Source organism: Protopterus annectens, chromosome 2.part0 (assembly GCF_019279795.1).
Source record: "Protopterus annectens isolate FY-2018-M chromosome 2.part0, PAN1.0, whole genome shotgun sequence".
NCBI lineage: Eukaryota > Metazoa > Chordata > Ceratodontiformes > Protopteridae > Protopterus > Protopterus annectens.
The window spans coordinates 1,271,352,972-1,271,379,873 of NC_056728.1; the positions used below are offsets into that span (position 1 = coordinate 1,271,352,972).

Sequence of the window (26,902 nt, forward strand, 5' to 3'; positions counted from 1 at the left end):
AGAAAATATAGCCCTGGGAACCCACCTGTGTCACTGCTGGACAGGGAAAACAGGTGCTGACTTTGTGGGAATATGGGAGAAATTCTTGGCTAGGCTTATAATGGCCTCCGGGCCAATAGCCTAGTATCGTCCTATGAACCTGTAAGTCGTTGTGCATCAAGGTTCAGCTCTTAGCCCAAAGCTGTTCATACTAGTGATGGACTACATTAGTAAACAGATCAGACGGGGCAGCACAAAAATTTTTATGTATGCAAACAATGTGGCATTGCAGGCAGATTCTGACCAAGAACTTCAGTAAAGGATAGGGGATTGGAACGCAAAATTGAAGGCACGTGGGATGAAACTGAGTACAGTTGCTCCAAATAACTTGATTATATATATAAATAACAAATGTCTTAAATGCTTTCCATTATATTCAGCTAGGATCGCTTGCTTGTCTGTTTCAGTAAAGGATATTTCAATTTTAACAACTGTAGACTACCTATTTTATTATTTTGCAGTACGTATTTTAAAGTTCGATTTTTATTAGTGAACTAGGTTGGTAACATATTTCAAGGACTGAACATCACACCCTCCATGCTGTGAAGTTTCTTCTTGGTTTGTTTTTGACTCAGTATAGGTTTCATACTGTGTTTTCTGAGACCTTGCGGGATACCACTGATTTTTCTTTTTGAAGGATACAAAGTTCACCAACACCACTCAGTAACTGTCCATTTGTCAATTGCAGGGAAGGATCCTGATTTCATGAGGTTGTCTTTTAACTTGAGCACAGTGTCTGCAACTCAGTATGGTGTGGTACAATTTCACAATCTCCATACTTACCATCCTTATGTGTGACGTTGCCTAGTTAGATAAGTGGATTACATGCTCATATTCAAGTTATTACTAACCCCTCCATTATACACTCAAAATGTTTAATGTCTACTACATTTATATCACCCTTTCTCCATCCTGAAAATACCAGTTTTTATGGTTTCAGAAAAAAAAATCATTACTTTTATTAAAGTGTACAATGCTTCATTAAATATTCACATCTAAATTATATTATATCCTCCTGAAATAAAAATGATCAGAAACAGCTCTTCCATGACCTTGCAATACATTGGGTAACATCACACATGCATACGTCTCCGGGCACATATCGATACACAATGTCCTCATGTTTGAGGCTACTTCTGAGAATATCTTTTGTTACTGTGTCTTATATGCACAACAAAATAACATAAAAATAAACATTCACAGTACATGTTAACTGACTTTAATGGGCCTTCCAGAAAAACTATCACCTATACCAAACAATGAGCCTCACATACGTTGAGAAAAGAAGACAAACAGTGTAATATTTTATTACTGTTTTTTGTAGCAGTGTACTCCAAGTACCAGATTGAAGCTTTGTTGCGTAATGGCTCGTGCATAAAGTCTTAAATTTTGTACCAAGTGAATGGAGAACAACTACAGTCATTCCTCTTCTAAGACAGGACCTTCCACAGACCCAAGCAATTAAAGACCCATAAGTCTGATCAGACTCATATGCAAAGCTATGGAAAGACATCATGAAACTAATCAATAAGGACAAAGGGAACCACCAAACACTGGACCCCATCTCAGTCTGGATTTATCAAGGGCAGGTCATGCTTACTAAACCTGGTGGACTTCCACATTGACACTTTACCTCTAAAAGTTGAACCAGTTGTTTGGGATTTGGGAACTTATGTAGACAGGGATCTAACTTTTGACCAGCACATGTCCATTATCATAATAAAGTCCTTCTATAATGCACAGCTTATAAACAAAGAGACTGTGTCTTAATCTAGGGATGCCATTGTCTCCCTTTACTCAGCCCTCTATGGGCTAATTATTATGCATAATGCCCCCTTTGGCATGTACCTGCCCAAACACATGCAACAACTGGAACGCAACACAGATATCTTACTAAATGGATACAAGGCCTAAACAATACATCTTACATGGATTAACTCAAAACCCACTCAGGATACTTAGTATTCTACAGGCTGTTGAAAGGTTACCTGTGTCTAGCATAAAAGGCATCTTCTGACAAAATACTGATGAATTTAGTGCACATCAGTAAGTAAAATGGCATCGGAAATGGTCTGTCCAGTGTTCTAAACCTGTTCTGCCACATCATAGAATGGTTTAAAGGAATAGGCATATCTCACAGAGGAAATCATTGCTCTGGAACAGACTCCCCATTCATGTAAAACAAAGCTCATCACTCTCCATATTCAAATGCACCTTGGGTTTGTGGATGGGAAACAAAAAAATTACCTCAGGACTACCCCATGTACTACTAATGGGCAGTGACAGCTCCTAAATGCTTTATCCCATGCATGGATCACCTGAAATTATCTGTGGTATGATCTCAGTTATTCTCATTAGGGGTAATACATAATTATTGACCATGGGGTGGGTAAGGTCACTCTATAACCAAATGGGATAGGTTAATTCGAGCACCAAAAAACTAGCTAGGCTTAAAATAGCATGCAAGGGCAGATAGCCTAGTCCTCATCTACGGACATATAAGCATTTAATACCCCATAACTACAACACTTAAGATTTACAAATCATTAAAACTAGGTTTGTGAACAGAATTACTGAACCTTACCAAGGGGAGAATAACAGGCAAAGTACACAACTCATTCATTCATCTTCTGATGCCTTCTCTATCCTGTGTGTCAAAGGGAGAAATCCTAAATGAGGCAACAGTACATTGCATAACAGACACCTAAGGGCAATTTTGAGCACTGCCAGTTCATTTTCAGATGTGTCTTTGGGATGTGTAAGAAAAATGGAAACCCATGCAGACCTCATAAAGAAGGCACCCCAGCTGGGAAGAGAATCAGAGAATCTAAAAATCCATCCATCCAACCTCAACCCCTTTTTCCCATTTTTGCACATGGCGCTGGGGTGTCACTTCAACAGTAACAATCATCTACAGCCAAGGCTTACACTACTGGGTGACTAGCCCTGCCATGTCAGCTCATCCGTACCACACATTTGCGCGCACACACACACACCTAGGGCCAATTTAGAGTGTCCAATCCACCTACTGCATGTCTTTGAAATGTGTGCGGAAACTGGACCGCCCAGACGAAACCCACGTGAACACAGGGAGGACATGCATACTTCGCACAGAAGGCACCCCAGCTGAGAATGGGACCGGGGAACTTCTTGTTGTGAGGTGACAATGCTAACAAATCAAAAAATATAATGCAGTAATACTAGCCATTGCATTAACTATAGCAAAGCTAGTGATTATTTGTTTGCTTTCTTCACCAAATATAGCAGATTAAGCAGTTTTTTTTTTGTTTTGGCGAAGTTAAATGTGACTAATTCTGATGATATGGAACATTTTAAATATTGAAAAAATTAGAAATATCCCCTTTCTCTGAGGTGCTAACAAAAATCAATACAAAATTCAGTACAAAACCACTAAGTAAATAAAGCTAGGAACAAATAAATGTAAGGGAAGAAAAGAACTGCCTGAATGTTATGGAACTTATAACAAAATGATGCAGTGTAGAACTGTCAGACTGCAACACTGACAAAATCACTTTAAGCATTTTAGTCAACCTCTCCAGCTTAATACCACTAGTACATTAATGACACGCTAAGTCCTTTGATGGAAATTTCCAAGCTTCAAAAAAACTTGTTATAAATAGACCAATCTATTTTCTGAGGACCTTTCTCTGAGGTAGCTGCAGCATCAAGTTCTGTGATTAGAAGAAGACAGTTGATATTCATAACTGGTGACTTCTTTTCTCTTTCTCTCTCATTTGTTTGGAGCAATGTCACTTGCACATACATCCTGAAGAATAAAAAACAAGTGGTAAGGTACAAGATTATACTGTTTTTAATGTTTTCACTCTAATTTTACTCTCAGGCTCTCTAAACAAAACAAAAGTTCAAAAAACAAAGTTGTCTGGCACATTAATCTGCAGAAAAAAAAAAGAAAATGTCTGTATTCCATAGCTTAGCTAATTAAAACACAACTGCTACTACTGTAATTAACTAAAAACTTAGTTACGAAGTCTGATGCTGAAGGCTGCAGTTCTAGCTTTTAGAAAATGTTACAAGGAAAAATATTCTGCAGGCTAGGTAACTCAAATGACAACACAATACATGTATTCAGACAGCTTTTCTGAAGAAAACTTGTGACACTGTCATAGCAAATGAAGTCTATGACTAAAACTGATAGACAAGGACTACGTGCCTGTGAAATGCTAGTATTTGAGAGGGTTGTTATGTGAAGAGCTGGATAGCTAATTAAATGTACATTAGGTACTGTACAGTGCAAGTAGCCTTAGCAAAGGACCAAACAATTAAAGAGAACTGCAGTCCTAACAGGAGATGCAATACAAGACTGCTCTATTGCTGAAGTAATGCTACAGTACGGCATGGACTGACATGAAAAAACTTACAAAGGCAGGATACTGTATCTGAGTCAATATGTACTTGTCTGCAATGTACCACTGCCTATCTGTATCCCACACCAATCCAGTGCAACAATAGCAGCAAAGCAGCCACTAATAAACTACCACGGATGTGCAAAGCAGTGTATAAACCCTGCTTATGATATAAATGGGGAGGAAAGAGGTAAATGGAAACTAGGAAAGAAGAGCAAACAAAGGGAAGCCCACAAGGGTAACCATAAAGGTATGAAACACAAGGGAAGAAGGAAAGGTAACCTCCCCAGGTAAAGTACCCCTTTTGTGTTATACAGAAAATAAGGACACAAGAGGAAGACAATGAGGGAAGGCTATGGATAAGATACAGGAAGAACAAACAGCAGGAGTAGATGGGTTAACATCAATACAAACTCAGACAGGTGGTAAAAACTGAAAAGACTGGGGCGACATTGAAGGAGTGTGGGCAAGTAGTGATAGGTAGGGCTGAAAAATGAACAAGGAATGGAAAATGAAATATAACGGAGGAAAAACTGAGACTGGGACAAGGTAGGATGGCATGGTTAGATGCCAGGCCATCCTAGAGGGCAAAAAAAACACCATCACTTACCGGGCTGGTCAATGTTATATGTCAGTTGCTGAGTTAGTCAGTGGGTCCCTACCAGTTGAATAACTTCAGAAACAGTGCCACAAGGTGCTTTGTGATACCAATGCAAGCACTGAGTTGCCCCTCCAACTCAGAAGCAACCAATCTCTGTAACTGACACTGGGAGACCAGAGCATACAGCCTTCCAGACCACATCCATAAGACGAACCTTCACCCCCTTCTGACAAAACCATGGAGGAAACTAATGACTTCTCCAGGTCACCTCTAGCCAAGGTGATGGGATGCCCTGGCTGGCAGTCAGTGGTGGGCCAAAACCAGAGGCATTGTCAGGTGTAGACTATGCTAAGCCTGGCTGCCACATCTTTCTATTCCACAACTAAACCTGGAAGAGGGTGACACAGTGGTAAAAAATAATACGTTATCAGTACAGTCACAGTTGTACAGCAGACCTGCACTACATACACAGTAGTTACTGCCTTCTGTGACATCCAACTGTTAAGCTCTTGCTACTCTGCCACTTCAAAACAAAGTGTGCACCCATATGTATACATGTAGAACAGGTAAAACAGTGAAAGAAAATAGCACACAAAAACATTCTTACAGTACACGTCTCATTCTCTCTCCCTAACCTCTGCCACCCCCTGACAAAGGAGGTCAAGGTGATGCCACCTCAGATCACTGTACCAGTGCCAGCACTGCATTCCAGAATGGGTGATGCAGTGTCATCAATCATCCTCCTGGCAAACATATGCCAGGCATCCACTTTCGGCAAGGGGACATCATATTGCTCCAGCAGGCACTTCTCAAAGTTGTGTGCAAGAAGGACAAACAATCTTGCTCTCTGTGGAACACCACATTGGAGAAATTCATTACACAATGCCTGAAATAGACTGCGAACAGTTATTCATGTCTGCTTGAGTAGCAGCACAACAGCCTTGCATGCAGAAATGAAAATTTCTGGATTATGTGTCTCATCATATAGTATTGTACTATGGAGTTATTGTCTGTTCCTGTCCTTGCGCTCTGGCACTAAGAATGGCCATAGTGCTGCATCACTATGCTACAGGCATACATATGCCATATGCACAAGCATGCTATTCACATGCTTCTTGGTTGCCAAGACATGCACAGCTACTAGCAGCATGTTTAGGTAGTGCAATGCACTGTGGCAGCAATTCAGGAATGGTGGTGCTGAATAGTTTCATTAGTATAACTGCTACTCTAAATGGCCCTTGATAGCTCAATATAAAGCATCTATGCCGTGTTGCTCAAAACCTCTAATTACTGTACACTTGCAGAATCAGGGAATTTCAGTAAAGATTCTGTAGACTTGCAGTTTTACAAAGTCAAGGAGGAGTTCTACCTGCTAAAATATCTCAGCAAGAGCAACAAGCACAGTGGTGGATTGCTAGTCACACTGAAGCAGACACTGTAATGTATATGACACTGGGAACCCATGACTCTAGTATGGCACTGCCTTATCTGTTGGTGGGTGTGGGGTGAGGAAACCATGTTGAATGGAAACTCTGTGAAGGACCTGCTACAAGAGCTGAAGGTTTGGGGTGCCAGAGCCACATCTTAAGGCTTACCTACAATAAGTAATTGGGGGAGGCTGTTCATAGTACTGACACTGCAGCTGTTAAATAAAACTGACAATGAATGGATATATTAAAAGTGAGGTATATTGCTTGCAGCTACAATTGTGTTGGCACAGTTTGTAAAGTATAATGTTTGCAACTGAGACTGTGCCACTATGATTTATTTTCATTTATATAAAATGTAAGATTGTCTGAGTCACACTTTATAATTTAATAAACATGTTTCTTGTAAAAACACATGCAGAGGAGGAATGAAGTTTAAAAGAAGGCAGAATTTGAATGAGCTATGTAATATTTGACTGACAATGACTGGACATATAAGTAATGTATAACATTTGCAGCTACAGTTGTGTCAGCATGGTTTGTAATGTATAATGTTTGCAACTGAAATTATGTTGGGATGGTTTATTTTCATTTATATAAATGTACACTTGCCTGTCATACATGATAAATTTAATAAAGGTGTTTCTTGTTTAAGAAAAAAAAATGTAAATAAAACTGAAGACTGTTGCCACGGTGCCATGGCTACAAAACAGAAATGAGTAGAGCCTGAGCATAGCAGTAACTGCAGCAGATAAATAGGTCCATGGCAGGCTGTGGCCATAGGTAACCCCACAACATACAATGCACACCCACTGACTGTAATGTTTCACCCACAAGTGTGCATATACTAGCATAGGCAAACAAGGTGGGGGGTCAATACCTGGAAAAGCTCACAACTGAGGAGAACAAAGTGTTATTTGCAGGCCATCCACTCACAAAGCAAGCACTTTCTGGGCAAATATGCATCATATAAAGCAGTACTGAGACGAGATCTGATGGGGACTGGTGTAGAATGCAGATTCTGTGGGTGGCCATAGCAGGTGTCTGCAACAGGTTCAATGAAGTGTCACCTCCATGACATTCCATGCAAAGGAAAAGGCACAGGCCATTGTGACAGGTCCATCACAGGGAATGGACCACTACAAATGAAGCAGCTGATTGAAGCTGATGAGTTTTTGCTCTTACTTAAAGAACAGGGAAGTAACCCCTCATAACTGAGAATGGCTTAGATATGGGAGATGAGGTGGCACCAAATACTCCTTTGTGAGTTGGGGAGACACTATGTTAGTAATGTCCAGAACAGTATAGTACACTCTACTGCATATGAAGGTCAGGAATGACCATGACCCACCTACATATCTGAGCTTCCAGGCAGCTCTGGCCTGCAACTGCTCAAACTGCATGACAAGTTATGCCTGTCAAAGAATGTTACAGTTGTACTTTAATGTGCAGTATTATGCATGTCACAGAAGGTTATGTATATTTGTGTGAGCAGACCGTGTTCTCATGCTCATATTCCTGCTTTCACATGTTCAATTTCTGGAGGGTCCAGCACAATAAGACAAGTTAAGACTAATGTCATCAGAGCACCTTTGACTTAAAATGATGAAGACTTGAAAATGGCATTGTCCAATGACACAGTAGTACCACAACACTACAAAGGACGGGTCACAAACATCAACCATTACAAACACTATTGAAGTGGCACAGGCAGAGCACATTGCTTCTTAGGACGTGAAAAACAACTTCTTCTAGAAAGTCACTTACAGGTTCTACTTGTGTCCTCAGTGCACATATATGAAATGTACACCAACTTTGAGGTAAAGATACCCATCATAAGGAAAAATGTTGGGGAAGAGGGAGATTCGGGATCACCGTGACTCCAGGCTTCCCTGATATGGCTACGAAACTTACCATTACTAGCACAGCGATCCAGACATAACCAGCTGCTGCACATAACAGTCATTATGAGCTCTTTTGCATTGCCAGTTACGATTTTATACAGTGTTAGGTGTTTTCAGCAGTTTTTGGTATTGCCTGAACTTTATATCATTTTAGATGTTTTCAGCTAATACTGTCTTATCTACTGCTTGCTGCACTTTAGTCATTCAGAACAGTTCTGTTTAAATACTTCTCTTTTTTTCATTTAAATCAATGCCCTGAGTGAATCTGATTAGCAAGGGGTGGAAGCCATCTTAAAATCAGATGTGATTTGATCTAAATGAGTTAGAAAAACTACTGTAGGTTTTGTGTCGTTCAGAGCATTTGGGCTTCAGATTTCACCTAGTTTCCATTGGTTCTTTTGTTTCCTTCTGCTGTATTTACCACTTGGGGCCCAGCTCAGAGTGAGTCAAGTGCCTCTCACTATTTCACTAGTTCTGCTGCATCAGAAAAGACAGAAAAAAAACAGGAATGAACTTTTCTTTTTCTCTGCACTTAAGCTGCCTGGCTATTAGTCATTTTTAGCTATTTCTGGATTGCTTGTTACTACTTTATACTGCTTTAGGCATTCTGAGCTGTTTTTCCAAATATTTGTTCATTTTTAAATAATTGTAGCTATTTTCAACTAATATTTCATTAGTTGAAACTGATGGCGGCACCTTACCCATTCTGAGATGTTCTGTTTTGTTTAATATACTGTTACTCCATTTAAATCACTGCCTTGAATGAATCTGCTTGGCCAGGGGTGAAAACCTTCTTAGAATCACTTGTGATTTGATCTGACAGTCAGAGAAATTACTGCAGGTCCTGTGTGGTTTAGAGCACTTGGACTTTAGATTTCACCTAGTTTTCATTGCTTTTTTGCATTCTTCTGTAGTATTTACTATGTAGAGCGGCAATTAATTAAGCCCCATGGTAATATAGCAGGTAGCAAGTGTAAAAAAAAACTCTCTCTCTTCTTGCATCACACAAAGGCAAATAAAATTTTCTCTCTTCTTATATTACAGAAGGAGTATCTTCTTATAATATTGGTAAGTTATGTATACAGTTCCACTTTGTCTAAACCACTTCAGCTGAGTTGCAGGAGATTCATCTTAGCTGTGCTGATCTGCCCAGCTTGAGCGTTGGTAGCAGTGCGGGCTTACACTGAACATAAATCCACTCCAGCTAACATCCATAGCTCTAATACTTTCCCAGCTCCACTTTAGATCCTCACTTACTTTAAATCTATCCTCAGTAATTATCATGGGGAGTCAACACATAATCACCCCCCCCCCCCCACTGCCAGCCTTATAGCATATGGAATCTAGAGGCAGTGTATGAACTGCCTTTTGCTCACAGATAAGGAACTCCTGCTAAACCCAAAGGACTCTGTGAGAGGTATAAATACTTAACTCATCTGGAGGCATCCTTCTCTCAGACAACCACATGCACTGAGCTGAACACTGACTTACCCCCACTTACACCTATGCAACATTCACATATTACAAACTCTAAGCTATCTTATGTTGATGGCATTAAAAATCTTTACAACAGCCTTCTAAGGACTTTAAAAACAAGGTATCAGCTTAAACTCAGAAATTTACCATCTGCATGTGACCAAGTATTAACAATTTGTTTCCAATGTACACCCCACTCTGATGCTACAGAAACAGAAACTAACAGGCGTCACATAACTAACATGGAGAAGCCTTTAAGTCAGCAAAACATATGGAGAATGGCTAGTTATAGGTGACTCCATAGTTAGATAGAGATGCTCCACTCGCCAGGTTGGGCAAAGAGGGGCAAAGGTTGCTTGCCTCTCAGGTGACAGAATACGCAACTTCGCTAGAGCCCTCAAGTTCCTTCACCCCAGGGACACATATGACCTGATCATTGTGCATGTTGGATTGAATGACATGAGATGCATCTCCTTGGAGTACATCAAGAGGGACATGATGGAGCTCTCTGAAATTACATACAGGCAATTCAGATCCTACATCCCAGCTCAGAAAAATAATTTCCTTAGTTAAACTCATTTGCTCACCCAGTATTCCTGACAGATGCTCTGCAGGGGAATTTTTAAAATTTGCCAACTCATTATACTTCCATAAGATACCTCTGTCTTCCTCATTATGTCTACAATTTGTCATTTACCTGAGGAAAAATTCTTTGGAGTCAGCTTGGGGTATAAAAGTACCCATGCAAAATTTCCAGGCAAAAACCTAAAATCTACATTTTGTTGCATTTATGGGAGCCATACTTATGCCCTCCAATTATTTCTTAGTGAATTTCATATCTCATGTCTCTTCCCAATATTTTCCAGCCTATTTTGACTGATTCCTATGGATATTGTGCAATATTTTATGTCACACTAATTATCCCTCTTCAACAACTGCTTCTGTTATAGATTCAACTAGAAAATTCAACCAGTGCAGGTATTTCATTAGGATTCCCTTATCACTTTCCCTTTGTCTGTCCTATGATATCAATTCCTGATAGGGAAAAGCAATCACTAGCTTGCAATCCAAATGTCTTATTGGCATCTTCCATTCTATTAACTTTCCTTCTCTAATTATGTGTTCCCAATTCCTTGTTTCCTTTGCCATCTTCATCCAGTAAATTCCAAGACCCTCTTATCTATTCTCTGTACCCCAAACTGCAGTCATTCCTAGTGGCAGAATCTCCTTTCTCCATTCCTTTGTTGGCTTAGCTCTTGGTAGACTTAAGGCTACTTTAATACAATACTGTGTATGACTGTTATTCTCCTTAAGGATGTGTCCAAAATTCCATTCTTTTTCTTGTTTCTTGAACTGATCTCCCTGCTTCACCATCTTCCTTTTCCACTTTGAACTGTAGCTTTCTGCTTGTATTATATATATAAGAGCCTTAAATATGTAATTCTAAAATGTCCCTTCAAATCATGTAATCCTAAACCTCCTTGCTCTATTGGGAAGATCAACTGATACCACTTGACTCTTGCCATCTTACCCTCCCAAATAAAATCCTTCAACTCTTTATTAATTACTAGCTACAATTTCTCCTCTGGTTGATAAAAATATGCCTGACCTGTATACAAAATTAAAGACACACAAAAAAATTTTACTGCTTGTATTTTGCTATCCATGTCTATAGGCAAGAGCTTCCAGTTTCTCTGTTTTTGTGTTATCTTTTTAGTCTCTTCCCATATATACTTAGCTGTAACAACTTAATCTTTTTTTAATCTGTACACCTAAATATTCATTTTAACATGTCCCCATAAATATGGGTATTGCTAGACAAGTTCATGTGTGGGTATACAGTCTACAGATATATATAGTCTTTGTTTTATCATTAATTTTATATCCTAAAAAGAGAAAGAACTGTCTCAGAATATTCCACAACACTGAGATGCCCTTTTCTGGTTCTGTCAGTTACAAAATAATATTATCTGCAAATAAAGCCAACTTTTCTTGAACACCATACCAATAGGGCTGCCACCTTCCTTCACGGCTAAAACCGGAGCAAAGCCACGCCCCTCATGTCACCAGTAACCCCGCCCACCCCAACCCCCTCTCCCGCCAACATACCTCCTATTTTGTGATGTCACGACAGCATCACTCACTCTTTTTCGTTCCCGCCGCCTGCTTTTGGCTGATTTACTATGCTTTTCTGTAAATAAAGCATAGTAAATCAGCCGATTTACAAACTCCGATAGTCTGTTTCCTTTTTGAAACAGAATACCGGAGTTTGTAGTGTTTTCCGGACTACCGGAGAATCAGTTTGATTTCCTGATAGTCCGGAAAAAAAACGGAGGGGTGGCAAGCCTACATACCAATTATGTCAAATTTCTGAGTTCTACATTTTAAATTACTCTCTAACAGGACCATGGGGAAAGCAGCAGTGTTTCATCTTTACTTCATTACCCTCCATTTTTTTATCAAAGTAACTATTGGTGCATTATCTGAAATAGTTACTGGATGTATAGCAAAGTTCTAATTAAATAGACATTAATTTCTGTCAAGTCTAAGCCAGCTACTGTACTTTGGGGAAAATTCTCAGTGTTCCTACTACTAAATTCAAGTGTTTCATACCAAATATTTTTATACATTTCTTCAGAAATCTACCCCCTTTTGTTACGTTTTCCCTTCTAGGTCCCCAGATACATCTTCACCGTTGCAAATCAAATCCCAATCTCCACCTATAAGCAATATTTCCTGCTGAATGCTGATTTTTCAGTTTTTTTACACTCCAAAATGGCAGTTTTAGGTGGAATATAAATATATGCCAGTAGCCCCTTATTGCTACAATCTGCCATTATCTTTTTTCCTCTTCTATCAATATTAGAGCTCCTTAAGCAATTAATATAAGTACTCCTCTTTTCCTTTGACCCAGATATTCTGCAGAATATCCATCCAGAAATCCTTTCTTTATCATATTCACATGCTCAGTTCTTTCCAAACATGTCTCCTGTAGCATTGTTATTTGCACGCTGCATTTCTTAATATAAAGTGTCATCATTATGGTAAGAAGTCATTATCCACTATATTATAAATGGCAGCTTTTTTACATGTCTATTTCCAGCTTTTGTGATACATGCACCTATTAATGTTTGGCAAGTTAATCCTTTATAGAGCTTTGTATCGTCAACATTGAAACGCATGTCATTTTACACGACTTTTTGTTTTACTAAAAACCCTCGGAAAAAAAACAAACAAAAAACAAACACACCCCAGAACCTGTTAAAACAAATGCACATAACTTTATACATCTTCAAATAATGCAGTTTAACCCTCCTAACAGGTACATTTGTGCCAAATAGACAGCTGCCAACACATACCCTAATTAACCTGAAACTGAGGTTAGTCATGCTAAAACGCATGCTATCCTGCCTCTTCTTCTACTTACACTAAATAGTATCTGTTCTCTTTTATCTTTATTACTCCCAGATGTGAAAACTACTTGCATATTCTCAGAAATCATTAACTTTTAGTCTTGAAGAAACCACTGCTCTTGTCTTTCCCCATTATCAGCTTGCCTCCATGAAAAAGTAAATGTAGTTCTCTGTTGTAGCCTGAAAGACAAACTGAAACCTTTATTGCTAAAGGAAAACTTTTCATTCATTATATACAGTGTTCTCATATTTCCATGTTTCCACTTAATTTTTTTTTATTAGATTACAACAAGGGTCTTTAATGCAGACATTCACCTGTGCAAAAGATAAGAAAACATGTCAGCTCTACATGTATTATAATCAGTGTTCTTTTACACTCCATCCCCCACCTCAACAACCTAAGATTACAGCCTATTAATTTAAACATGCTTTGTCTAGCTTTTCTTCTCTTTTCCCATGGTAATGCCTACATTTCTTAATACAAAAAAGTAAGAAAGAGAAAGAATAAAAAGGCATCTGTTTACTTTAATAACTTTATCAGACAAATAAACTAAAAATACCTTACTATAAAATATGCAATTTATACTGTGAAAAATTTCATAGAAATACTGTTAAGAAAAGAAATTGTTTGACTTGCAGTTACCTTTTTCCTTCTTCCGTTCCTCTCAGAGTCCTTCTAAACATTAATGACATGAAGTGAGGCAAATGCTTTTCAGTTCCTTACAAGTTCAACAAAAGTCCACTCATTCTACTTCTTATACAGCCATATTTGACAAATGCGATTGATGCTTTCCAGTCTCACATTTATTTAATAATTCCCCTGTTGAGGGTCTCACATTTACTAATTTCCCTGTTGAGGGTCTTCCTGTTCATCTCCCAACTCCTGATTCTGGTTCAGTTCCATGGTACTACTGAAACTTCTGGTCAGCTCCTGTGTTCTTCTCTGTTTCTCAAACATTTTCCTTTGGAAAAAGGATTCACTGGCAAAGTCTCTCCATGTGCTTTATCATCAGAAGAATGAACAACAGAGTGCCCTTCTAGATGATGACTTATTTGTTGCTGGACACACATTAGCAATTCCCCTTTAGCCTGTTCTGCATAACAATGAGAGTTTATTACAATTTTTTAAGATGTTAAACTTTTCGGTAGAAAAAGAATTTAAACATTTTTTGAAAGGCCCTAACAATACTGCATATAATTTGACTAAAGATGAGTGGTCTGCTTTATTAGCTTAGAGTAATAACAAGGGCCTTATTTTTAAACCCTCTGACAAGGGTAATATGCTTGTTATTATGGATTTAGTCCAATATTTGGAAATGTGTTACGAGCACCTCAATGATGTGAATGTTTATCAGAAAGTATTTTTTTCTTCTTATGAATCAGCTATTAATGAATATTTAGATTTGATTAATAAAGGTGTCAGGTTGGGTTATATCTCTAAGGAAGATGCACAAAAAAGAAATTTAATGTTGAAGATGGTGATATTGCTTGCTTTTACTGCTTACCAAAAATACACAAGAGTTTATATAACCCACCTGGACTCCATATAGTAACTGGCAAAAAATATTTTTCTTATTATATTGGATGTTTATTGCATCAATTTTTATTATCTAAGGTGATGTCGTTACCTGCATACATCAAAGATGTTTTTGATTTTCTTAGTAAAATTAAAAATGTACAGCTCAATATGAATATGTATTTCATTACTATGGATGTTAAGAGTCTTTATACTAATATTACTCATGCTTTTGGTATTGAATCAGTTAGTTTTTTTCTTGGTGAATCTCCTGCCACAGAATATGTTGAGGAACTGTTGTCTTTTTGTCTCAGTAGGAACTTTTTTGAGATTATGGAGAAATTTATCAATAAAAATGGGACACTGCTATGGGGGCAACATTTGCTCCCTCATATGCTAACCTCAGTATGGGGTTATTTGAACATGAATATATATATATATATATATATATATATATATATATATATATATATATATATATATATATATACTAAAAAGAATATAAAATAAATATTGGCTGCTTGAAACGCTTCCCCTATGAAACTCAAGTAAATGTCAAATGTAAAAGTGGGGCAGCGAAACGGCAGAATAACCAATATTATAAGCATTAATGGCCTGATGAAGCCTACGGGTGAAAGCGCTTGCCGTTTTTTAATTTCTGAATAAAAATCAGTTTCAAATAGTCGTTTGGTCGATCCATTGATTTACATAAATATTTGGTGAAGTGAAAAACTACTGGAAAGCTGTAGTATACGCAAGTAGTATTGGATGTGTTCATAGAAACGGAGTGGATTTATTGACCAGAACGTGTAACCGGGGACCTACTGGAAGTATTACTTATTCTTAACTGTTGCCATATTGACGCTGACATTGCTTATAATATTGGTTATTCTGCCGTTTCGCTGCCCCACTTTTACATTTGACATATATATATATATATATATATATCTATTATTTTATGTTCAATATGTTAAGTATTATGCCCATTTTATTGATGACCTGATTTTTTTTTTGTGTGATGGGGGAGAAGATAGGGTGGATGAATTTAGTCTAATTGATTTAATTTGACATTTGACAGCATACAAAAGGGTAAATTAGTCTCTTTTTTGGATGTTGAATTGGATATCTCTGGATCATATGGATTTCACACAAAAGTACATAGGAAATTTGATGGTAGTATCCAATATTTAAAGCTTCTAGCTGTCATGCCCTCACACTATTGAAGCTTTGCCTTATGGGGAAATTATATGGATTAGTAGGTTATGTAATGATTCTATAGAGCTTCAAAATGATATTTTTAAAACTTGTTCTATGTTTAAATGTAGGGGTTATAGCAGGTCTATTATCAACAGAGCTATTACTAAGGTTCGAAATAGAGGGGATGTTACCTAAACTTTAATTGGGGCTGGTCCCATATTGAATGGACTTCAGACTGATATTTATTTTGTCACTACTTACAGTTGTTTTAATGAGACATTGATCGGTTTTGTGAAATATTATTGGGAGTATATGGAATCCAGTAGAGATTCCCAGTTATGTTTACCTGATAGGCTAAAATTTTCCTTTAAGGTAGGAAAAAGTTTGAAGAATGTTTTAGTTAAAGGGAAGTTTGTTATGCCCCCTGCTAGTTTATATAATATGAGGTTGAACCACGGTACTCATGTCTGTGGGGAATGTAAGGCATGCAATCATATTGTTAACAGTTTTGGAAGTATTAATGGGTATATGTTTACAGTTAAGGGCTTTTTTAGATGTGATACTGTTGGTATACTTTATGCACTTAAATGTCCATGTGAGGAGTTAATTGGCCAGTCAAAAAGGGCGTTCAAAACCAGATTCTTTTAACACATGCGAGACATAAAAAATTTCAAAGACTCCTGTTCTGTGGCAGCTCATTTTCATCAAGTACATCAGAGTTCTGAAAATAAACTAAATGGCTCAGAGTGCAGAGAGGTGCAGAGTGCAAGCCCAATTGAAAAAAGAAAGCTGCACCAAACTTATATACCCACCACGTTTATTAGCAAAAAATAAAAAAGATGATGAAGCGACAAGAGCAGTCGTGAAAGCGCTAACGTTATCCTATTTTTATTTTTTGCTAATAAACATGGTGGTTGTGTAAGTTTGGTGCAGCTTTCTTTTTTCACTACATCAGAGTTCTTCAGTGGGTTTACAAGGTACTATTTTAGAAAAAATTGAATATGTTTCTACTGATGTTATGTTTTAGGAACAGATGTTTGTATAAAGAAGCTATTTATATACTTAAATTTGATACCTTAATACCAAAAGGTACGAATTCTGAGCTTAATTGGGGATTTCTCCTTTAATGAGAATGTGACTTTAATTGGTATTTGTATTGAGTAATTGGATGTAGTATATATACTGATTGTTTTATTTAATGTGTATTCTCCTTGGAGGCATTCCAGCCGAGATGTCAGAGTGAATAAAGTTCCTTTGCTTTTTATTGGGTCACTGGTTTGTGGTTTTTATTATATTTGACAAATGTGGCTGATGCTTTGCAGTCTCACATTTATTCACTAATTTTCCTGTTGAGGGTCTTCCTGTTCATTTCCATCTCCCAACTCCTGATTCTGGTTCAGTTCCGTGGTACTACTGAATCTTCTGGTCAGCTCCTGTGCTCTTCACTGTTTCTCAGCATTTTCCTTTCGAAAAAGGATTCACTGGCAAAGTCTCTCCATGTGCTTCAACATCAGAAGAATGAATTGCAGAATGTCCTTCTCTATGATGACTTGTTTGTTGCTGGACATACATTAACAATTCCCCCTTAGCCTGTTCCACAAAAAAAATGACTAATCCTCTAGGAAAACAATATTCTGAAGATAGCTGGATACAGCAGATTGAATCACACACTTACCTCTCAACATTCCCTGATTATTGGAATAAATTTGTCTCTTCTGCCTGGTGTACATTGAATAATCATTTTTTACAAATGCTCTGCTGTCTCCAACTTTTAATATTTTGCCCTTTTGCCACAGTTTTTATCAGGATCAACTCTTTCTGCTGGTAGGCTTGCATCTTTACTAATAAAGGTCTTGGTTGCTTCCTCATGGCCATATTTGGAGCAAACACACAGTGTGCCCCTTCAATTAACAGTTCCTGCTGTGGACTACTAGTCCAGTTGCTTATTTGTGCCTTCATAAAATTAATTCCATCTGTTTCTGTTTCTTCTAGTTTCTCTGGTACCACAGAAATTCTCTGATTTTTCCCTATGTGCTCTGTCCTCTAATTCTGCCATTTTTTTTGAAACATCTCTTCTTGAGCAGTCTTATACCCAGTCAGCCTTTTCTATGTTTTGACCTGTAACTTTTGCAGTTTTATCAAATCATCTGAATATCTGTTTAAAGCTTCTTCCATTTTTCCAGCCTTTTGTTATTTGAGTTGATATACTCCTTCAGTGTTTCATTTATTTTCATCAGCTCTGACCATATTTGACTTGTTTTTTTTTTTTTCCTCTGGATTCCTAGAAGACATATCTTCCATCAAAGCTGGAGCTTGAACTGCTTTTTGCTGAACAGCTATAGGATTCTTCCCAGTCAGTATTTTCTCTTCACCTTTTCTAGTTGATTTTCTTTTAGCCTCTCTCAGCTTCTTTTTTTCCAGGCATCCAGGCAGCGTACTTTCTAAAAAGTAACTGGAAAAATCACTGGCTGCTGTTTCTCAGTTTCTGTTTTAACACAAGGAGAGCTGAAGTTAAGCCACTGATAAGTGTACAGTCATCTTGGAAGTCCAGGGAATGAAACTAGTATTGAGAAATATTCTATTACCATCAATAATGACTCCACAATGCAAACAAAATATAATCGACTTTAATTACTGGATTTACTGGTGTCATTCTAGGGGGATTCACCACATAACAGCCTGGGATGAGATGGTTGACAACTACAACTGCTTTGCTACGTATGGTCTGCATCTTTCTCCTCATAGCTTCTGTATACTACCTAAGAATTTTTCTTCTTGTATAGTGCCTTTTTTAGTCAAATTTAGTCTAATCAAATCACCCACACAGACAACCACAATCAAAACCAAATAAAAATGGCACTACTCAATGCTAGAAGCTTAAACAAAAAGTTGCTCTCCTTAAAGATATTCCTAACCCTTGAAAATACTGATATATGCATAGTTACTGACACATGGCTTCAGAATAGTGTTTCAATACCTACCACTTTTTCGTTTACAACACTGAATTGGATGTTGTAGCTGGTTGGGGTGTATGTGTGTTCCTAAGAAACCATTTCACCTCCAGACTTAATACAGAACAACTACACAGAAGGTACAGCTGTGTACACTTACCATAAATGTAGATGTTCGAGTGTATTCACTGTTGCAGTCATTACATTTGGGTTATCTGCCTGCAGGTAGCCCTCAGCCGGCCTGAATATCAAAGTCTTGGATTCCTGTGTCGGATGCTGTCTCGTCTTCCATGATGTCAGGTCGTCAGGGGTATAAAACATGCAGCCGATGCCATTACATCAGTTTTTCTTGCCCCAGATGTCAGGTGCCCCCATAATGGGAAGCAATTATATGTTATGTTACACCTCCAACAAAAAGCAAATACACCAGAAAGTACAAATACACCAAACAAGAAGGAAAGGTAAAGCCAAGAGAAGCCTGGGGGCTGGAGGGAGGGTAACCAGGACTGCAACAGTGAATATGCTCGAAAATCTGCATTTATGGCAAGTGTACACAACTGTACTATGTTCTTCGTGTTTCACTGCTGCAGTCATTACATTTGGGCAGAATCCCAAAGCTAAGGAAGGGAGGAGGCAGTTAAAGAGTATCAGGACCAGCTATTAAGCCCTGCAAAACTGCAGTGGCAAAACCAGCTCTGGATTTAGAAAAAATAGCCATGCGGTATTGCTTGGTGAAGGTATGAACAGAGCTCCAGGTAGCAGCATCTAGGATGTCCCTGGTAGGGACACCTCTGAGAAAGGCTGTAGAGGTAGATGCAGTCCTGGTGGAATGTGATCTTATCCCCTGTGGGGTAGGTTTTCCATGGTGCTTATAGCAGAAATAAATGCAATGGGCTATCCATTTAGAAATTGTTTGCTTTGAAATGGCCTTCCCCTCTGCCCCTGCAGCAAAGCCAACTAGCAGCTGTTCAGATTTTCTGAGAGGCTTAGTCCTGTCTAAATAAAATCTAGGTTGTCTGTGCACATCCAAAGAGTGCAGAATTCATTCTCCCTTGTTTTGTGGATTAGAGAAAAAAGGTAGGCAAATGAATGGACTGATTTAGAGCCACACTAGACACCACCTTGGGCATAAAGGAAGGATTGGCCCTGAGGGAAACCCCATCTGTATGGAAGATGAGGGCCTGTTAATCAGACAGTCTTCTTGCTGAAGTGATAGCTAGAAGGAAGGCTGTTTTCCAAGAAAGGAATTTCAACTCTGCAGTTGCAGCTGGTTCAAATGGAGGGAGACTGAGCTTTTCCAAAACAAAGTTAAGGTCCCAGGCTGGAGTAGGGGCTTGCCTGGGGGGGGTCTTATTTTTAGCCCCTCTGAGGAATTGCTTTAACAGGGGATGAGAGAAGAGGGATGGTTCAGTATTACAATGTGCTGAAATTGCAGAGGCATGACCTTTAATTGATGAGAAGGATAGGCCCTTGGGGAACATTTCTGTTAAGTACTGAAGAATATGAGGTAAACTGGGCCCTGTAGTGCCCATACCCTGGGTCAGTATCTTTTCCACTTTTCAGCATAGGATTTTCTAGTACTAGGTCTCCTTGCTTCCAGAATGACATCTAGCACTTGCTTACTGAGGGATGCTATTGGAGAGCTCAAGGAATTAGCCAAGCTGCAAGGTTAAGGGTTTGAAGCTGAGGGTGCAGAATCTGGCTCCTCTGCTGGGACAGCAGGGATGGTGTCTGAGGTAGTTGCCATGGATCCAGCAGTATCATACTGCGCAAGAGGGGGTACCAGTGCTGGCGAGGCCAGACTGGTGCAATCAGTATTGTCCCTTGGTTTGTCCTGTTTGATCTTTAGCAGAACCTTCGAGAGGAGAGGCAGAGGGGGAAAGACATAAACTGAGAGGCTTTCCCAGGTAAAGATCAGGGAATCCACTTTCCAAGCTTGACTGTGGAGAGTCCTTGTGCAGAATTTGTCCAACTGGTAGTTCTGAGGGGAGGTCGATCTCTGGAGTCCCCCATTTGTTCCTCAAGAGGCTGAATATTTTTGGTTCCAGTTTCCATTCATGTGGGTCCATGAGATTTCTGCTTAGGTCATCTGCCAGTGAATTTAACTTGCCTGGCAGGAATTGAGCTTGTAGGTGCACTTGGTAGCTCAAGGCTGTGTTCCACAGAGCCATGGCTATTCTGCAGAGAGGGTACGAGTGGATTCCCCCCTGCTTGTTTATGTACCACATAACTGTGTTGTTGTCTGTCTTTACCAATAATTGTCCTGGAAGGATGTGGTCTTTGAAGGCTGTCAGGGAATTCTGTACAGCTAACATTTCTTTTTGCTTGATATGCAGGTGCATCTGACTCGGGTTCCATTTGCCCTGAATGCACCACCCTGCCAAATGAACCCTACATGCATAGTCTGATGAGTCTGTAGTCAGGGTTTGGGCATCAGGGGGTAGATTGAAAGGGAGCCCCTTGTTGAGGTATCAAGCCTCTGTCCACCAAAGGAACTCTGTCTTTACATAAGGAATGACTGGAATCATGGATTCCAGGCCCTGAGAATATTGACACCATAGGCTTTTTTAAATACCATTGTAGTTTCCTCATATGCAGTCTTGCATATGGAATTAGTAGAATGCAAGAAGCCATGAACCCCAGTGCTTGCAGGATTTTCCTTGCAGATAGCTGGGTCTTTCTGGCCAGTAGTTTGAAGTAGGCTGTCAAATAAACTTGTTTCTCTGGCGTGAGGTAAACCATCTGGGAAGTTGTGTTCAAATTTGCTCCCAGGAATACAATCTGTTGGCCGGGTACCAGATGAGATTTCTTTTTGTTTATGGTGTACCTCAGCGAGGTTAGAAGTTTCTTTACAAATGCCAAATGTTTTAATAGCATGTCCAGGTATGGGTATATTTGAATATTTCTCTGCCTGTAAAATGCAATGGCTGGAGCTAGACATTTTGTGAATACCCTGGGAGCAGTAGATAAGCCAAAGGGAAGTGCAGAAAACTGATAGTGCATGGAGCCTGCTCTGAAGCGTAGGTATTTCCTGCAATATTCCCTAATTGGAATGTGCAGGTAAGCTTCCTTTAAGTCTAAGGTTGCCAACCAGGCATCTTTGCCTAGCATAGGAAGCAGCTGTTGAAGTGCTAGCATTTTAAATTTTGGGAGTACCAAAAAGGTGTTTAGAATAGAGAGGTCCAAGATAGGGTGCCAGGAGCTGTCTTTTCTGGGTACCAGGAAATGTCTTGAGTAAAAACCTTGTCCCCTTTCTTCTGCTGGAACAGGTTGAATAGCCCTGATACTTAGAAGAGAGAGAACCTGCTGTTGAGCCTCTTCCCACTGATTTGGGGTTGGTAAGGTGTGGAAGTGGAATCTGTATCCTTCAAAAACTATATTTAAAACCCATTTGTCCTGGGTAATGAGTTCCCAGTTTTTTGCATGCAGGGCAATCTTTTCCCCTAAGGGAGCAGGTAGTTGAGCAGGTCATGGGAAAGGTTAAGTCATTGTGACATTTTTCCATAGGGGGGTGTCTTACTACTTCCAGCTTTGGAAGTGGGAGCCCCCCACTGCTTAGGCCTGTGTGTCCCTTGAGACTGTAGCCTAGGTGGTCTGCTGTTCCTGGGTTTGGACTGAAAAAGGACTGGAAGAGACTTGAAAGGACCAATTCTTAGAAGGTCAATGCCTACTAAATCTGGGAGGCTGTACTTGCAGGAAATCTTTAACAGTTTGCATAGATTTAGTTTTTTTCCTCCATCTAAGTACTTCTTCTGCTTTGTTGCCAAACAGGTGGTCTTGGTTTAAGGGAGCATCCAGTAATTTAGCTTTAACATGATCTGGCAAGTTCTGCTCCTTAAACCAAGCATGCCTTCTAAATACAGACCCAGTGACAGCAGCCCTGCAAGATGCTTCTAAAAGAGTCAAAACCACATTGCAAAGTATGTTTACCAACTTGTTCAGCAGAATGCAATAAATCCTGTAATTCTTTATGTTGAGCACAGTCAGGAATCAACAATATTTTCTATTTAAGTAGTCCCATAACATGCTAATACATATGAAACTGGCAATTTAAGGCCCTAATGGCCAAAGTAGCAGAAGTGTATACCTTCTTACCCCATCTGTCCAAGGCCCTGGAATCTCTATCAGAGGAGGTAGGGTTTTGGCAGCAGTAGCCTTGATGCCTTTTGGTCCTTGGGAAAGAGGAACTTGTGAGAGTCAGGTACTCTGTAATACCGGTCAGGTTTTCTGGGAGCTGGAGGTAAAGTGTCTGGGGCCAGGCTAAATTCCAAGAAGGCATCATCTACAATGTCCAGAACAGGAGGATAGCTAAAGGCCTGTGTTGGAGGAGTAAGAATTCCCTAAGCCTCTTTTTGGAGTCAGAGTAATCCTGGCTTTCCCAGTGGAAATGCTCCCTAAGCGAGTGCAAGGTTTCACCAAAAGAAAAATCTTCTGGAGGGGAAGCAGAGGGAATGGAATCCTCTGCATCAGAATCCTCATAGGTAGATAAGGGCAAATCCTGGTAATCAGAACAGACAGAAATATCAGAATCCTGATCAGAAGAATCAGAAGGAAAACCAGTTCTAGGTCTCTTAGAGGGAGAAGGTTGGCTTCCCCTAATTAAAGTAATAAGGTCTTCAGCCATTCTAAACATTTGTTTTTTAGGCATATGGGCCTGACCATGTGGTTTGGACATCTGTTTTCTAGGCATGGGTTGAGTTTTAGGCCTTGATGAAGAAGATGGCATTGGTTTAATATGCAAATCTGTAGGCCTGAATACACCCTCAGAAGCCGGTGCCTGCACAGCGGCTCCAGACCCATCCAAGGTAGAGTCAACCACAGGTTCCATAGTCGAAGAAGCATCTCACGGCATACCGGACTCCGAATGGGTCTCAGTAGAGGCCTGCGAATCTGAAGTAGCAGGTATCAGGGGCTGCGAAAGCGCCTCACTGAGTACCGGTGAACTGGCAACTAGCTTAACGGAAGCGTCGTCGGCAGTTTTGGACCTATGCGGTCTGTCTCTGTCTTTCGCCTTTCTTTTTTTGGAATGTCAGTAGTTGGATGGCTTACCGAAGCCATTTCTGGATAGTTATACCGAGTATCAAAATAACTTGCTGCAAAAACAGACAGATGACGAATAGTTTGGGGGTCGAATAAAGCACAAAACCGACAGCGAGGGACGTCTTGGTCTGGGCCTAAGCAAGGAATGCAGTACGAATAAAAATCTTTATGAGGTATTTGCTTTCCACAATTAAGACAATTGTTAACTTTTACTGACATCGATTAAGAGCAAGAAAAAGGATCCCCAATGGGGTACTTATCTTTTTTGAAAACTTCGGTTAACTCGAAAATGAAAATTTCAGGAGTCGGCCAACCGGCACTTCTGCTTCGGGCACCACGCGGCAAGAAAGACTGATGTAATGGCGTTGGCTGCATGTTTTATATACCCGACGACCTGATATCATGGAAGAAGAGACAGCATCCGACAGAGGAATCCAAGACTTTGATATTCACTTTAATATTCACGCCGGCTGAGGGCTACCTGCAGGCAGATAACCCAAATGTAATGACTGCAACAGTGAAACACGAAGAACATCTCCTCCAAATTCTTCTTATGATAAACAAAATCCAATACCCACATAGTAGCCTACTACCGTACCCTTTCTATAACACCAGCAGACCATGAAGCACATCTGAAATTGACATTCCTCACCATAAAACTAAACACTATTATCTTGGGTGACAACTACCACTGCATTACCTGGGAAACCTACACCACCACAAACAGGCATGCACAGAGATTCCTGGATTTCATTAATGTCATCTCCTTGGACCAACTAGTCAACATCCTAATGGAAGGCTCAAAAATATTAGTTCTGATCCTCACAAATATAGATCCCCTATGCTCAAAGCCCATATTTACCAAATCACTGGTCAGATCTGATAATTGTGCAGTGATTCTTATTTAATGTGTGAGAACTGAATCAAGTTGAAATCCATCCATTTTCAGAGATTACTCCAAGACAAATGTACTACAGCTAACTGATGAAATTCAAAGACCCACCTGATCTATTTGACTCTGCTTCACATGCTACAATTTTCAAGAATAAATTCTATGTCTACCTTCAAGCTAGCATTTAAGTCCCGGTTCCCATAAGATATAAATATAGTGCCAGGTTTAAGAAAAACACGTAATGGAACGCCAGTATCAACAAACTATACAATAAGAGGAATAAACTCATAGCATGTAAAAGAAAACTTAACCCCCCCCTCCATAAAAAAAAAAAACAAAACAAAAAAAAGGTCAATAAGGTATTTAGAAACAAAATCAAATCTTCCAAGATCAAGTATGAATTGAGAATCACACTTATGCTCAGGATAACCATAAAGTCTTCTTCAGCTATATCAGGACACTACCTCCTGCTCTGGAGCTTCTGGCTGTGACACGCAATACTATGGGCACTAGCTGCTATTATGGCACATGAAACATGGTGAGAAGTTATTACTTCTGCTGATCCAAGCATTATTTCCCTCAAGTACACCATGATTATCATATAAAAATGGGTTTGCACTGTTGAACAGTGTTTTATACATTTCTGAATCAGTTCACTATTTTGGGTGGCATCACTTGCATACATTGTGTTATTTACAGAGTTCCTTATTTTCATGTCATTATCACTTATTAGCATATGCTGCAAACCACACTATTTTGTCCCTTGGACAACTTCTCTTGTGTGTTAGAATCACTCATACAGTGTGAGTGCTGCTATCCTTGCTAATTTGTAATATTCATCCATGCACGACCCATTCCCATTTTTATACGAGGTCAGGGTGTCACTTCACCGGTAACAATTATCTACAGCCAAGGTTCATACTGCCGCGTGGCCAGCCCTGCTACTGCTGTTCTTCCATACCACACACACATGCAAACACCTATGACCAATCTGGAGTGTTCAATCCACTTACTGCATGTTTTTGAAATGTGAGAGAAAACCAGAGTACCCAGAGGAAACCCACATGAACTCAGGGAGGACTTACAGACTCCACACAGAAGGCACCCCAGCTGATAACTGAACCGGAGAACCTCTTACTGTGAGGCGACAACTCTATCTGCTGTAGCACTGTGCCACCCCTAAACATCTATGAATCCCTGCATGTCTTCAGTTGCACAGTCGGTACTATTTCCTGGCTTTATTTACACGTTGTTTGCCAGGTTGTCAGAGGGGAACTGAGGAGCAAGGATCTCAAACAAAGTAAATAAAACAAATAATATATTTTCAATTACATGCAGCCATTGCAGAGTAGTAATCAGTATGAATAAAACACATTAAGGTAATAAATGACATTATATAATTGATGAACAACACACAAGATTACATTTTTCATGATACTTCAACAAAAATTATATAAATAGACAGCTCATATCCCCTGTATTTGCAGACTGACACAGATCAGCTGACAAGTATCAAAAGCATGATTTGGTTTGGCAAGATTAGCTACAAGGAGCAAGCTTAGGTGATTTCATATACAAGGCATGGGGAGAATTTAAGCTTATATTTTTTGCAAGTCACCTTGAAATTAACTTGCAAATCTATAGTTTTCAGGGCAATACATAAACTATTTAAATTTGCTGTGAAACAATGGGAGAAACATTTATCACTAACGTTAGAACAGGACTATGTGCATACTGACCACATTTTGGTTGGATTCCAAGTTTCCTCCTTAGTTTATTCCAAGTTGCTAAGCTTGCAAGATGTGAGCCAAAATTCTTACACAACAGCTTGTTGCTGAGAATTAGCTATCTGGGTGACTTGAATCTTGGACAGTAAGCTATGCCATTCCAACATTTACAGTGCTAAACAATGGCCTTGCAGAAGGATTCCAGTTTTGGGTAAGCGCAGACTTAGTAAGTGTTCTAATGGCTACCATTCCATAAAGTATTGGAGTCAACAGTACTGCCTCAATTGCTGATGGCCTAGTAAAATGATGTTAAGTATAGCTCAACTCAAAGGAC

At 39.4% G+C, this 26,902-nt stretch overlaps 1 protein-coding gene across 1 annotated transcript in view; it reads right to left on the reverse strand.

Moving 5' to 3' along the window:
• Positions 1-2,417: 2,417 nt before the first annotated feature.
• Positions 2,418-26,902, reverse strand: part of CAAP1 (caspase activity and apoptosis inhibitor 1) — a 798,772-nt gene continuing 774,287 nt past the window's right edge. Inside the window, exon 7 of the mRNA XM_044061442.1 lies at positions 2,418-3,826. Coding sequence (XP_043917377.1) covers positions 3,791-3,826 — 36 coding nt within the window. The 3' untranslated portion in view covers positions 2,418-3,790. The remainder of the gene's footprint in view (positions 3,827-26,902) is intronic.